The 15,082-nt window shown below is 40.7% G+C and overlaps 2 protein-coding genes across 4 annotated transcripts; one reads left to right on the top strand and one right to left on the bottom strand.

Moving 5' to 3' along the window:
* The first annotated feature begins 7,329 nt into the window (after positions 1-7,329).
* LOC116189256 (heavy metal-associated isoprenylated plant protein 22-like) lies at positions 7,330-9,913 on the top strand. Of its 2 annotated transcripts, none has more exons than XM_031518852.1 (4): positions 7,330-7,551; positions 7,643-8,782; positions 8,893-8,977; positions 9,069-9,913. In XM_031518852.1, the coding sequence occupies exons 2-4, from the start codon at positions 8,759-8,761 to the stop codon at positions 9,563-9,565; spliced, it is 606 nt and encodes a 201-aa protein (XP_031374712.1). In that variant the 5' UTR covers positions 7,330-7,551; positions 7,643-8,758; the 3' UTR covers positions 9,566-9,913. The 2 variants fall into 2 exon arrangements, with proteins under 2 accessions (XP_031374712.1, XP_031374704.1); XM_031518844.1 differs by having other exon boundaries at positions 7,335-7,551; positions 7,651-8,782.
* On the bottom strand, positions 9,784-14,632 carry LOC116189247 (WD repeat-containing protein 43). Of its 2 annotated transcripts, none has more exons than XM_031518824.1 (12): positions 14,295-14,632; positions 13,796-13,939; positions 13,557-13,672; positions 13,000-13,154; positions 12,704-12,792; positions 12,072-12,621; positions 11,473-11,640; positions 11,127-11,272; positions 10,937-11,016; positions 10,715-10,826; positions 10,547-10,621; positions 9,784-10,166 (listed from the first exon to the last, which is right to left on the bottom strand). In XM_031518824.1, exons 1-12 carry the CDS (start codon positions 14,382-14,384, stop codon positions 9,999-10,001), a joined length of 1,893 nt encoding a protein of 630 aa, XP_031374684.1. In that variant the 5' UTR covers positions 14,385-14,632; the 3' UTR covers positions 9,784-9,998. The 2 variants fall into 2 exon arrangements, with proteins under 2 accessions (XP_031374684.1, XP_031374693.1); XM_031518833.1 differs by having other exon boundaries at positions 11,127-11,269.
* Positions 14,633-15,082: the final 450 nt, after the last annotated feature.

Genomic DNA, 15,082 nt, shown 5'->3' with positions numbered 1-15,082 from the left:
GAAAGCGGAATGGCTAAGAGATATCTTGCTAGATATAAAGTTGTGACCACAACGTAAGTTCGCCATTTCTGTATATTGTGATAGTGAATCCATCATGTCTCGAGCGTACAATAAGGTGTATAATGGAAAGTCTATACATATAAGTTTGAGACATGAGTATGTGAGACAATTGATTAGAGACGGTGTGATAACTGTTACCTATGTTAGGTCAATTGACAATTTAGCGGACCCATTGACGAAAGGTTTGTCAAGGAATTTGGTTAAAAGTACCACCGCTAAGATGGGTTTAAAACCATTCTAATCGCGTCATTGATAATGGGAACCCTACCTCATTCTAGCCAAAAGTTAGTTTTGAGGTTCAAAGGGTAATAACAAGTTATTGAATGACACCGTGCACTAAGAATTAGGATTTAGTGCTTGAGTTTAGGAGGATGAGTTTTACTCTTAATGGATGGACATTAGTTATCATGAAATCCACCTATATGGACATGAAGTGGTGCTGCTTCAACGAGAGTTTTCTTTATGGTTTTTTCTCTCGTACATGTTCATGAAACGGGATGAGCACATGGCCATAACGGTGCTAAAGCAAATAAACTCTTACTCGAATACTTTACGATTATGTGTGCGACTTTCCGGTATTGACTTTAAGAGTGATAGTTCAAGCGACTAGCCACCAATCACTTTGTTGATACTTTGAGAGTTTGCACTAAGGAAGGGTTCAATCTGCGGACACCACTTCTTTATGCATGATAGTTGTGTACTTGTGTTCTGGAATTATCAATGGGGGACTGTTGGAAATTATAGATTGCAAATTCATTGGATTTTATTAATGGATCACTTAGTGTGATTCATGAGTACTTGAACGAATTCGGGTTACGAAGTGAAGGTTCATTCATTCAATAGATACATTTGAGTGCAAGACAAGTAATGCATATGGAAGTGTCTACATTAACTAAGAGTTCAAGTAAGATCATTAATTATTTATCTATGGGTGATGTTCCATCTAAGAGTTACGTCCAATACGAAAGGTTCTGACTCTTCGATAGTGTCCATTGAGTGCATATAAATAGAGACACTATAGTGCTCAAATAATTATTAAGAAAATTCCAGAAATCAGAGTGAGAGTTAGGAAATTCTTCGATTTTGCTAATTGAATGAATTCATAAGGCTTCGTTGTATCCTAGGAGGACCTTTGCCTTAACCCTCTAACAACTTTGTGTGGGGGAAAATAGTTCTCTTTGGAAAGCGTCATTCGCGCCTCGAATCCAATCCTGTTAACCCCACATTGCCTCCTGATCGATCGTCTCCACCTATTTCCCAAACAGTATTTACCGAAATCGCGATGCATGAGAGTGCTTCCATAATTCCCATTAACCTCCTGTATTGTAGATTCATAACTGATCAATATTTATGAGCATTATTATGAATCGTACGTTCGTCCATCCGATCCTCGACCATAAGACTGAGGAAGACGGATAACTTGCATTGATCGCGAGTATACTCAGAATTATGGTTACGGATTCACAAGCCCCTAATGCAACTCTTTGTTCAATTCACCACTAATTAAAGCCATTTTGCTCTTCTTTGCAACTTTGACAAATAAAACGCGCAAAGGCACAATCTTCTGCATTTACTTCCATCAACTTTCTAGTCTTTCCAAAGCAAAATATCTTCGAATGCTACCACTCTCAAAGCGAACTTTCTCATTATATCTTCCGATGATATGAACAAATCTACAATCCCCTGGCCCCACAGTCCCGAGAAATGACCAGACCGTCCCCTAAATCAAACCTCACGGCCGGGAACATTATCAAACATGGACACCCATGAACGGACGATGAGGTAGACTAGAATGTGAAAGCTTTGTATGCAGATAAACCATGATCAGAAGTTGAAGCTGCCGACTACTGAGGATCCATTTGCAAGATCAGCAGCAAGTACAACACCAAAGCCGAATCTAAAGTTGATGAAGAAGAGATTAAGGCTGGGAAGAAAAAGGCCAGGGCCATCTACAAAGTCGTGGAGGCATATCTCTTGGGGGAACCCTCATGCTTGTGCTTAATTTTGTATTACGAAATGCAAATTATATTATATAAATTGATCTTGAATGAAAGGCTAAATTCTCAAGATAATATTTCCAAAGACAGTGATAGTCAACGGAGTGGAGACACACTAGACTGCTCGTCTAGACACATCGATGGAAGGAGTTGAACGAACATGAGTCCTTCCGTGTGTTAAAAGTTAATTTGTAATTTTCATTAAAGTAAATTCTAGAGAGTTTGAGAAGCCTTCTGTCCTTGGAGTCGGGTCAGTCTTAATGAGTCTTTGGAATTGTGTTAGTGTCTTTATGTCTTAAGAGTTGTATAAATAGATAAGTCTGTTGTGTGTGGGATTTGAACGTAAGAAGCTGCCCCCTTCAATGAAAAATTAAAGAAAATTCCTTCTTGAGCCCAAAACCCCCTATTCCTCCCTGTATTTCTCTGTTTATCCCCAACACCATGATTCCAAGGGAGCTTATTTTGGCTCTCATAATCCGATCAATTTGTACGTGTATAATAATGAATTTGAGGTTCATCTGGTCCTCACCCTGAAGAATCCGGAAGATAGAAACTTGCGTCAATTCCGAGTAAATTCGGTGATTCAGGACTCACTATAGGAGCAGATCACTCCCGAATTTTAGTCAACAATTCCCCTACTTAATATCATTTATGTTTCCATTTATTTGCCCTGTAATTTGGCTAATTTATTATGTAATTATTTCATTCATTATTCAGTCGGTCAATGTATTGTATATATACACCACACATTTGTATGAAATAATTCAATTTTCCTTGCTCTCATTCTCCTCTAAATGGTATCAGAGCAGTAAGTACTCAAACGAGTCAATCCACCAAAATGTCCGAGAGCACCGAGCAAACACCACAAATTCTTTCGTCCACTGGGTGCGATCATACCAGCACTAATGCACCGGATCCCATCAGAACTCAAACTGTTCAGGATTATCTTCAGTCAGTCAAGGCCATTGCAGATGAACTCGCCTTAGCCGGGGCACCAATTACTTCTGATGATGTAACTATCCATGTGCTGAACAACATTGGCCCCGAATTCAAGGAGTTGGCAGCAGCTATCCGTGCAAGAGAACAACCTATTGAATTTGAGGAGCTATATGATAAGTGGACTGATTACGAGCTTTTTCTTCAGCGAGAAAGCTCTCACACTAATGGCCAACTGATCACTGCAAATCTTTCTCAAAAGAAGGGTGGGGCCAATGACAAGTTCCGCAAGAATCAATAGAATCGCGGAAACAATTACAGCTCCGAGAGGGGCTCCTCTCCATGGCATGAGAATGCTTGAAGACAAGATCAACCCTTTCGAGGTCGCAAGAACAACCATAATGGCATTAAATGCCAATTCTGAGATCGATTTGGTCATGCAGCTAAACAATGCTTCCGGCTCCGTTCTAATTGTCCAAGCCCTTCGGCCAACTACGCATCATCAAGTGATTCTTTATCCTCCAAGTGGCTCATCGACTCCGATGCTTCTCACCATGTGACAAATGACCTTGGCAAGCTATCTATCCATAGCGAATACTCAGGTCCTGATGAAATACACGTTGGAGATGGTACGGGTTTGGATATCACTCATACAGGTTCTGCATATCTCAAATCCCCTTCCACTTCCTTTAGACTAAATAACGTTTTGTGTGTTCCCAGCATGCAAAAAAATCTAATCTCCGTTGCAAAGTTCTGTAAAAATAATAGTGCCTCCATTGAAATTTTTTCCAATCATTTTCTTGTAAAGGATCTCAATACGAGGGCGGTGCTTGCACAAGGGCAGAAAAGATGATGTTTATGAGTGGCCCGGCTCGCAAGCAAGGTCTTCTCCTGAATCAATGGCTCTTGTTGGCTTGAAGACTTCCATGGTTGATTGGCACAATAGATTGGGTCATCCTTCACTTCGTATTCTTGAGTCCTTAGTAAAGTCTACTAATCTTCCAATTTCATCTCATGAATCTAGAGGTTTCTTTTATAATTCATGTCATAGCAATAAAAGCCATCAACTTCCATTCGGTATCTCTTCTTTAATAAGTCGTGGTCCTCTTGATGTTATTTACACTGATGTTTGGGTTCCTGCCCATATTACTTCCATTGATGGTTTCAAATATTATTTGATTTTTGTTGATCATTACACAAAATATATTTGGTTCTATACCATGAAATATAAATCAGATGTTTTTGCCCTTTTTCAAAAATTCAAAAGTCAAGTTGGGAATTTCTTTAAAACTTCCATCATTACTATTTACTCTGACTGAAGGTGGTGAATATAAAGGACTTAAATCCTATTTTGAATCTCATGGTATTACACATCTCACAACCCCTCCGCACACACCGCAACACAACGGCACAACCGAACTCCGTCATCGGCACATTGTAGAAACGGGTCTTACATTGTTACATCAAGCCTCCATGCCATTAAATTATTGGACCTATGCTTTTCATACGGCTGTCTATCTCATTAACCAATTGCCCACCCCAATTCTGAACCATATCTCACCATTTGCTAAGCTTTTCGAGGACGTCCCAAATTATCTCAAACTTCGAACTTTTGGGTGTCTGTGTTATCCATGGCTTCGTCCTTACAACTCGCACAAATTGGAAGTTCGGTCTCAACCATGTATTTTTCTAGGTTATTCACTCACTCAAAGTGCATACCATTGTTTAGATCTCGTCACAGGACGTATATACACATCCAGACATGTTGTGTTCAACGAAAATTATTTTCCTTTAACTAATTTGTCTCGGTCTCTTCCGCTCATCACTTCTTCCAATCATGAAGCTTAGGATCCTACCATTCCTCCTATTTTCCAAGTGCCAATCACTCATGGTTCTCATACTCTCATGTCACAAGAACAAGGTTCAGGTGATGTTGCGGCTGCTACTTCATCAACTTCATCTTCATCTAACTTTAACAGTGAAGTTTCGTTGCCCACTTTGAGTCCATCACCACCCCCACCACCTCCTCCTCATCCCAGTCGATCTCATCCCATGATAACTAGGTCCCAGAATAATATTTTCAAGCCAAAACAGCTTCATCTCACTACTAAACACCCCTTGCCCGAATTTCTTGAACCGACATGTGTTTCGCAAGCTCTGCGTGATTCAAAGTGGAGAATGGCTATGTCAGAGGAATTCAATGCACTGGTGAGGAATCACACTTGGGACTTGGTACCTGCGAGCAAACTTCAAAATATCATCGGATGCAAGTGGGTTTTCCGTATAAAATGTAATGCTAATGGTTCCATTAACAGGTACAAAGCAAGATTGGTTGCTAAGGGCTTCCATCAACGGCCTGGATTAGACTACACCGAGACTTTTAGTCCGGTTATCAAGCCCACTACTATTCGCGTGGTACTCAGCTTAGTTGTATCCTCTGGCTAACCAATTCGACAATTGGATGTTAGCAATGCTTTCCTTCATGGCTCCAGTGATGAGGAGGTATATATGGTCCAACCCCCTGGATTTGTTGATAGTAATCACCCAACACATGTTTGCAGACTCAGAAAAGCTTTATACAAACTTAAACAAGCACCTCGTGCTTGGTACCGGGCATTGAAAAACTTCTTGATGGACTATGGTTTTACGAACTCCAAGGCCGATGCATCTCTGTTCATTTTTAAAAGTGGTAACACTTGGATATATTTTCTTGTCTATGTGGATGATCTTCTTGTTACGGGCAATGATCAACCGTTGTTTAACAATTGATTAACGCCCTCTCTAGTCAATTCTCCATCAAGGATCTTGGCATGCTTCACTACTTTCTAGGAGTTGAGGCAGCTCCGACACCCACTAGTCTCTTTTTAAGTCAGCATAAATATATTAGGGAGCTTCTTGAACGAACATATATGGCTGGTGCTAAAGAAGTTCATACGCCTATGTCTTGTTCAGATCCTCTTTTACTTCATGATGGCTCTCCTCCTGCTGATGCAACCAAATTCCGCCGAGTAGTGGGCTCACTTCAATACCTATCCCTCACTCGACCAGATATTGCATTCTCGGTTAACAAGCTCTCTCAATATATGCATGCTCCTACTCAGAATCATTGGACTGCTATCAAGCGTCTTCTTCATTATTTGAAGCAAACAATCTTCCATGACCTTCATATAAAGAGACAGTCTTCTATTACTCTCAAAGCTTATTCCGATGCAGATTGGGCGGGTGATAAGGATGATCACGTTTCAACCTCGGGTTATCTTGTTTATTTGGGTGATAATCCCATCTCGTGGAGCTCGAAGAAACAATGGTCCGTGGCTTGCATAAGAAGGCTTATATTATGCAATAACAACATTTCATGAGAGAATCGAATGATCTCAGTGATGCTAAATGTTTCTGTAAAGGTTGCTCATAGAGCAATCTCTTAACTTCACATCATCTTTTAAAACAGCTTTACCTGTGCAAGAACAAGCTGCAAACGGCCGACTAACTATAAAAAAAAGGTCGCCAAGCAGTCCCCCGAGCCTTCACCATCTGTGACATAAGAAAATCCTAAAGAATACGATAAACTGTGGTTTATGTACAAATGAGATATTATCAATATTTATGTGCATAGGCAATCACCTTGCTTAAATAATGAAGCATCTGAGTAAATAGTTCCTCTGGGGCAATGACATAATAACTGCCATCAATCAACATACAAATCGATCCACGGAAAATGCGTGAGCGCTCCATGGAAAATGAGAAGGCCCTAACTCCCCTGCATTGGTTACAGAAAGGAAGCATACATATTACTCGGACGTTACAAAGTCTACTGAGTGAAATTAAAAGAAAAATCACCCCACACTGACTCCTCTATATTCACTAGATGATAATAGAATGGTTGGACCTGATTAGATATTGTTGAATTAATTCGTATATATTCTTTCAACATTTCCAAAAAAAATGTCCTGTCATTTTGCCTCACATCACGAATTTCATTCTCTTATCTGTTATCCCGATTCTTGGCCTTTTCCCAGGACAGGAGGCAGTATAACTTTTCAATCAAAAACCCCAACCATTCCGAAGACTTTCACCTAGAAAAGGACTTACACTAGAAATGCAAAGTACGATCGAAAAAGACCCTCATCAACATTCAACATAGGAGTTACAACAATCTCTCCCCAACCCCAAGTTGCGTCTCGTCTCCTTCGATGTTGCATTCTTTTACAGTATACTAAAATTAGTAATTTGAACCTCTTACGTTAATTATTAACTCATTTTATCTCTGCCCCAATTACGTAGGTTAGCCAGCTGGAGGCCAGTGGAAATAGGATAGCCACTGTTCTGTGCTATATATTCATTCATCTGATAGTCCTTGTAGCCACAATGTTCTCTGATAACGTTGCATAGCATAGAATAGCATAGCAAATGGGAAGAATGGGTCAGTCCTCTGGGATCATCGTAATTCTGCTAGGTGCTGGGCTGATGTTCATGTTTACCGCCTCAGCTACCACGCCGGGAAACCATGCCACAGCAGCGGCCACAGAGTTGCCGAACTCCCCAGCACCGGCCAACTCAGGTTAGATATCAATGAGTTCGTTTATTTGATCAAGTTATTAATTGTTGTTCATTTTTCTTGGCTAATAGATGAATATTGTTTTTATTGCTAGGAAATCAGCTCTCTCTGCAGTGATTGCCATCTCGGACGACTTTTGCAACCCCGTGAGGCCATGCTGTCGCGTTGCTGATGTTCAGCCCCCTACTGCAGTGACGGCCACCCAAGACGACTGTTGCCACCCCAAAGGGAAGCCATGCTGTCGCATTGGCTGATGTTCGGCCCTCCCATCCCAGACAACTGTTGCTCCCCTGATGTGAAGCCAGGCTGTCCCGGTTCCAAAAGTCGAGAGAGTTGGTCCCGGTGATAAATAAAGTTGTCTGTCATTAGGGGTACGTATATTTGGGTATGTAAGGGTGTTGTGATAAGGGTGTCGTGATAAGTTTTAAAGAGACCAAGGGGGTGTTTCGTGCGTGAAATAATGGGTTGCCAATAATATGATCATTAGTAAATTCTTAGGAGTCAATTTTCTGCTAAACTAATTTAGACTCGAATCATTTTTTTGTAATCAGCTTCCCCAGAACAGAAATCCGTGCACCTCCGAAAGCACCCGAATGCTCATGCTTTAGCTATAACGTCTTTACCAAAATCGTGATGCATGAGCGCTTCCATAATTCCCACGAAGCTCATGTATTGTAGGCTCATAACCGATCAATAGGTTGGAAGATAGATAACTTGCACTGATTGCGAATATACTCAGAACCATGGTTTCCGGATTGGCAAGCTCTTGATGCAACTTTTTGTCCTATTCACCTCTCTAAAGCCACTTTGCTCTTTGCAACTTTGACAAATAAAACATGCAAGCACAATCTTCTGCATTCACTTCCATCAGGTTTCTTATCTTAAAGCAAAACATTTCGGATGATACCCCTCTAGAAAGCAAACTCTCTCTTTATATCTTTCCAGTGATATGGCCGAATCTACGATTCCCCAGCCCCACAGTCCCAAGAAATGACCAGACTGTTCACTTGATCGAACACTCATAGCCGGGAACGTTATCAAACATCGACACACGTGAATGGATGATGAGCTAGAGACTAGCTAGAATGTGAAAAGGAGATTATTTTCATGTCCCGCACTTTGGCTCTTCATATTATTCCCTTCCACAGTCGCACCACAAAAACTGCTTCAGTCTCACCTTCCTACAGCTCCCTTCCTCTTCGGTGGGCTCATGATTCTGGTTCTGGAGGTAGAGGTATGGCCTCCAGAACGGCATTGTTCATTTATTTGATGCACTAATTACCGATATTAAGCTGTAACTGCATATCTTTTTTCTGATATCGATTGCCCTTTTGTCCGGTATAGAAGCCTCGAGTCACTGAGATACAGGTCAGGATCGACTGCCATGGATGTGTTCAAAAGATCAAGAAGGCACTGCATGGAATAAACGGTGAGATAACAAACCAACTACAAGCTGCTTTGCAGCTATTTCAGTACCCAACAATTGAGATCACGCGTCAGAGCTAATTTGTATTCCGTAGGAATATATGATACCTGCTTCGACTTACCCCAACAGAAGCTGACAATCATCAGTTGGGCTGATCCCGGGAAGCTGGTCAAAGCCATAAAGAAGTCGAGAAAAACTGCCACCATATGTCCCGATCCCAATCAGCCCGCTCAGCCACCAGAGCCACCGCTCGAGGGTGGCCAGCCACCCCCTGAAGCAGCAAAGCCCTCAGACCATCCACCACCCAAGGCATCCTGGCCGGCAGATCCACCCAAGGACCTACCAACACCTGACAATCCACAACCACCAAAACCCGAGATCCCACAAGGAGAGGCGAATCCTACTAGCGGCACTAAGGAACCAGTATTGCCCCCCTTCGGGCAGCAACAGGATGGAGATGTTTTCATGATAAGCTGGCCGAACAATTACGGCTACAGACAACCTTGGTTTGGACAGCCCGTTGAGCTGACTGCCCCCTTCCATATAACCCACAGATACAACACCTGCATGCCTTTCCCTTTATGTTACTGAATACATCGAGTCACCTGCAAAGTACCCAAACTACTATGCCAATGGAGGAGCAGCAGGGTGTGACCGTCACTACAAGAGTAAGAGCTACAGTAGGGTGAGTAAGAACGTAGCATCGATCTTGAGCGACGAGAATCCACACGCTTGCAGAATAATGTAGAAAGAATAACAGGTCAGTACTCAACGAGAAAGAATGAAGGGGGCAAAAGGGACTTCTACACTTCCGAATAATGAGATAAATGTATTGATCAATTGTATTCTCAAGCTTCTGCAAGCTGTAAAGGAACCAAAGCCAGGGGTATTCAGCTCTTCGAACATAAACTAAAATGGGATGTGGTTTCATTACAATATCATGATCCCACCCCTAACAGCTTTGTGGGTTGGAAAATTTTCGTACAATATTGTTGTCAGATTGCCTATTGAGCTGAGTGCTAACCTATTCCTCCTCATCATTGTCCGTACTTAATTGGGACTCATCCTCTTCCTGGCCATAGTACATATCATCAACCTCATCATCATCATCATCATTATCCTCACTGTCACTCCCGTTGATTTGGTCCGTCTGCACTGGGTCCTGAGCTCCATTCTGAGTTGTCTTGTTAACCTGTTTAAAAAATACATTGAAGAAACAGAGAAATGGAGATGAAACCTTTTCGGGGCATCAGAGATAATGGAAAAGCAAAGAGAACATAATACCATAAGATTACAATGTCTATGTGCTATACTATTCAGTTCCCCTGTTTGTTAGTTCATCTTAGCAAATAGACATTGCTGTCTGCCTAGAGGCACTTTTACAGAACATCTTAAATAAATGGCTCAACAACACATATCACTTTGATAAGCATAGTATATTTAGGACAAGGCTTATATCATGCAATAATAACATTACTGAGAGTATCGAATGATCTCAAGGAAGCTAAATGTTCCATAAAGGGTGCTCATAGAGCTTCTCCTAACATCACATCAGCTTTTAAACAGCTTTACCTGCTCCAGAATAAGCTGCAAACGACCAACTAACTGTAACAAAGGTTGCAAAGCAGCCCCTCGAGCCTTCACCATCTGTGACATAAGAAAAAATATGATGTAATCAGCAAAAACTGTACTTAATTTACAAATGAGATATTATCAATATTTAATTGTGTAGCCCATCACCTTGCTTAAATAATGAAGCATCTGAGTAACTTCCTCTTGGGCAATGACATGATAACTATGATTAATCAATATGCAATTGATCCACGGAAGAACTGCCTTTGCACTACGTGACCTGTCGAAGAATCACCAGTCTTCTCATTACTACACTTGTAAAATCCTCGCCAGTTGTAAATTGCCTAAAGATAATATCTAAATTCACAATAAAGATAACAAAGAGCAGACCTCGATTGCCAATCGGCAATAAGAGTTTCTAGTAACCCATACGCTTCGGTCGGAGTCATAGACAAAATGGCAGCTCTCATCTTTAAAAACAAGAAAGGCAAAATAATTAAGAAAAAACATTTATTAAGATTCAGGAACACGAGGAACATACAAAGAAGTTTTGAGTGATATCGTGCTCTCAGAAACAGACCTTCTTGGGTGAAAGATTAGCATCAAAATCTATTCTCTTGAATGCAGAAGAATCAACTCTGGATTTAGAAGTCAAAGAATCTCCATCGAGTATACCGAGTGATCTCAGCTGGTCCTCCATGGAAATTGGTTTCGTAGTGACTTCTACTTCAGAATCATATGCAGCAAAAGACCAACAAGTAAATCCTAAAAATACTAGGAAAATAAATGAATAAATAAATTATAGTAAACTAATAATAATAACTCAGTTTGATATATGTGAATGAAAGACTGGACTTCTCATCAGCGTTATAATTAGTGTAATATGACGGAAAGCAAGATTATGACATAAACTGTTTTATAAGTACCTTGGCTCTCTTCAGACTTAGCTTCGCTCCGGCTTTTTACTAAATCAGCAATTACCTCATCAGGGTCAAGAGCAAGATGCCACTGTGTTTTGTCCCTCTCATTAAATTCAACTAACTTTGGAATAGGAAGCAAAGCATCCTCTGCATTTGCTCGATCCAGTGCAGACACTGTTTAGACGAGAATGAACATGTCATTAGAAAACATAATGAGGAAACCACTCATACAATTGGTAAACTAAAGGTCTATAGCACCTAAGTGGTAACACATTGAACTAAATGATTACATTAAGATCAGGGGAAAAAGAGAGAGAGAACCTAACGAGAGAGTCAAATTTATTTTAATTTATCACCATCTTCAGATTGACTCAACAACGATATTAGAAGAAAGGGAAAATGGCCAGAAAGATCACAACAGACGATAAATCACTGTAAGCACCAATATTTAAGAAAAGCAACTCTAGAAAATCTTTAGTTCACTAAAATTCAGAGATAAGTAGTCTAACTGAGCACTTTAATAAAAGGATGCTTCTCCTGAGCATCAGGATGTCCAACCATATAAAGCAAATCGATAGCAATAGCTAAATAAAATCGACGCTTACCTTTGTTATCAACATCTCGCGCTTTCTTAGATAGAGTCAGAGATTGACTCATAGGCAAGAGAACCCCATCTGAGGAGCTCCTCAACTTCACATTTTCACCTGAACTAACTAAAATTTTCTGGAACAATGGCTTTACTAGCAAGCCAAAAGCAACAAATATTTGTCCCGATGAAGCACTCGCAATGCCCTGCAATTTTGCAGCAAATATAGTAGATGTGATGGCACGGGTCTTGCTGGACAAATTCTCCTCGTTGGATAAAGAGATTTTCGTGGGAACTGCATTACGCAATTCCTCGATATCCTTTGCACACCAAAAGTAACAGACACCAGTCACAGAAATTGCCAGGACATACAGACCCCGATTATCGATTTCACTACTTTGATTGATTCTGCAATCAATTGAGACAGCAGGGTGCTCCATTGCAAGAATGCAGTCTGCCGATTGCTTCTTCCCACCACCAACTCTCCACATAGCAACATATCTTTCGCCAACAGCGGAGGAAAGAATATAATTCCCATCATCAGAAAAGATCATGCAGCGAACAGCTCCCTGTTAACGTCCAGATTGCTTATCAACCAATAATACAGCTGAAATCGAGTACTTTGCAATTGATAAGAACGTAAGCACTCACAGGATGACCGGAGAACTTTTGAATCTTCTTGTGGTCTGTGCTACTGAGTATCTTCAGTTGTGAAGCTGCGGTAGCCACCATCCTTCCATCTAAAACAAGAAACCATACAAAAATATCAGTGAAGTATAGATTCTGCTAGCTCAACAGTTGCTGGTTTAGTGGTTTGATAACTAGCTCAATATCACTCATTCAACATCTTTTCATGCTCTTTTCTTTATTATTAATGATATAAATAAGTGGCAACATGCTGCAGCATCATTGCAAGAAGTTACAGGATATTTAAAGACTATACACACCTGGTGAGATCGTCATAGCCGATATTGCTTTTGTTGAACCTCTGAACTTCTGCACAAGATTTCCTGTCAGGAAATCGATTTCACATATCATGCCATCAGCACCAGACGTAAAAATGTGCGAGCGCTGCTTAGAAAATGAGATGGCACTCACACCCCTGCATTGGATATAAAACGGCATAATATTACTTGGACGCTTCAAAGAGTATAAAGTGAAAACTAAACAAAAATCATCCCGCATTAACTGTTCCATACAAAATAATAATAGCACAGGTGGACCTGCTAGATATTGTTGAATTCTTATACATTATTTCTACATTTCCTAAGAAATTCCAGTCATTTGGCGTAACATCACAAATATAACTCTCTTAGAAGCAGTATTTTTTTTTCAATCAAACCATTACGAGGACTTAAAGTGGACATGTGAAATTGCTTAGTTCATCAACATTCAACATAGCAGTGACCAAAAAATAGAAATCAGCTCGATAAACTAATCACAGAAGGAAAAATAAATCTCTACATCAGTCCACTGACCATAACCTGTTTGGCAAGAAACTCACCCCGGATGACAATCACTGACTCTCCACTTCAACTGACCAGCAGACACATCAAGTGCCAAGACATCACCACTACCAGTTCCTAAAATTAACAATGAGGAACCGAGCTTTCTCTTCTTCTGCAATCATCAGTATCAAAAACGACCAACCCACTCAAATTACATTAGTAACAAATCAGATATTCTTAGAGAAACCACAAAAGAAAGGAAGCCCTTCCAATCACAACTGTATCGAATTCAGACCTTTCCATCGACAGCTAACCATTTCATGCACGTGTAATCAACAGAGAGGTGACCTCTATCAGATTTAATGTATGGGTTCGTCTCATCACTTCCGGTGATGTCTGCAAACTCTGTCTGAATCTGGCCTTTCACAGTGTCCCAAATCTAAAAGACAATAGAAACACATAAAAAGATAAAAATCCAAAATCATTACCATATAAAACATTATCAACCTCTATTAGCTCAGGCTGGAGTTTCCGAAAACCGAAAATCCAATACTCGCATTAACCCCGTAAATGAACAATTTTTAACCACCAGAATGATTTTTATCCAATATATATAAATAGGAATTAAGCTGAGATTTCAAACTAAAATGGCAGAAGCCATGTAGAAGAATTACATAATTTGCCATCAATGGTTTGCCAATCAATTATATTAAGCAGAAAAAGGGCACTGCCTGATCAAGAACAAAGGAATTATAAAAAAAAAAAAAGAAGGAGGAAAAAAAAACTGAAGAAACCTTAATCCGGCCATCTCCGGAGCTGACGGCCAAGAAGTCCAGCGACGGGCTAAACGCCGTCAGGATGTCTCCGATGTTTGAAGAGCCCATGACAACAACCGATGGCAACACTCCTGGAAATCGCCAAACGAACGGGTGGCTGAGTCTCGAGTGGCAGCTGGCTCGACTCACTCTTGTAGACGAGCTTCAATGGATAATTGACGGAACAGGTATGAATCGGAAATGGCAGCAGAGAGACGGCCGCCGGAAAGGAGGGAATTTCTCGCGCAGGGAAACGGCCGTTCCTTCGTCAGGGTTTTTCTCGGGTTTATGGCGTCGGAGGGAAGGGGAGGCTCAACCAAAACGACATGTCGTACGAGGCTTCGCAAGAATGTCTTTAACTTACTTTTTGGAATAACGAAATAGCCCCCTAACTTTTGGGTTGGATTCTTTTTCCTCCTAAACTTTTAAAATTTTTTGTGCCAGCTGCATGTGAAATCATGAAGGCAGCTCGAAGGCCAACTCCAGCATACCAAGGCCACGTTCTGCCTCGGAATGGGCTAAATCGATCCTGAGCGAGCTCCGTTAATGAAACCTCAGCATGGATGTAACCAAGCTAGGATGGTTGGTCAAGAAGGCTAAACAGTTTATAATATACATGACGATATTTCGTGATTTTTACAATATCGTTCATCTCGACCATAAAAGAAGTATGATTTAGAATATTTATGAATGGTATGCGTTTATCAGTCTCTTTATCTTTGGAAGTTTCTGAACTTCCAATGGCGTTTTGCTTATTCAGAAAAAAA

This window comes from Punica granatum, chromosome 1, assembly GCF_007655135.1.
Source record: "Punica granatum isolate Tunisia-2019 chromosome 1, ASM765513v2, whole genome shotgun sequence".
Classification (NCBI taxonomy): Eukaryota; Viridiplantae; Streptophyta; class Magnoliopsida; order Myrtales; family Lythraceae; genus Punica; species Punica granatum.
This window is presented reverse-complemented; position numbering and strand designations above follow the sequence as displayed.

Bases quoted from the DNA above. Each gene is read 5' to 3' on its own strand.
- LOC116189247 (XM_031518824.1), bottom strand. From the start codon at position 14,384: ATGGGCTCTTCAAACATCGGAGACATCCTGACGGCGTTTAGCCCGTCG. The intron at 11,641-12,071 runs GTAAGCGTCGAT...TCGTCTAAACAG, and splicing joins GCGAGATGTTGATAACAAAG to TGTCTGCACTGGATCGAGCA. The intron at 11,017-11,126 runs GTCTGTTTCTGA...TTGTTTTTAAAG, and splicing joins CTAATCTTTCACCCAAGAAG to ATGAGAGCTGCCATTTTGTC.
- LOC116189256 (XM_031518852.1), top strand. From the start codon at position 8,759: ATGATTCTGGTTCTGGAGGTAGAG. The intron at 8,783-8,892 runs GTATGGCCTCCA...TGTCCGGTATAG, and splicing joins TTCTGGTTCTGGAGGTAGAG to AAGCCTCGAGTCACTGAGAT. The intron at 8,978-9,068 runs GTGAGATAACAA...TGTATTCCGTAG, and splicing joins GGCACTGCATGGAATAAACG to GAATATATGATACCTGCTTC.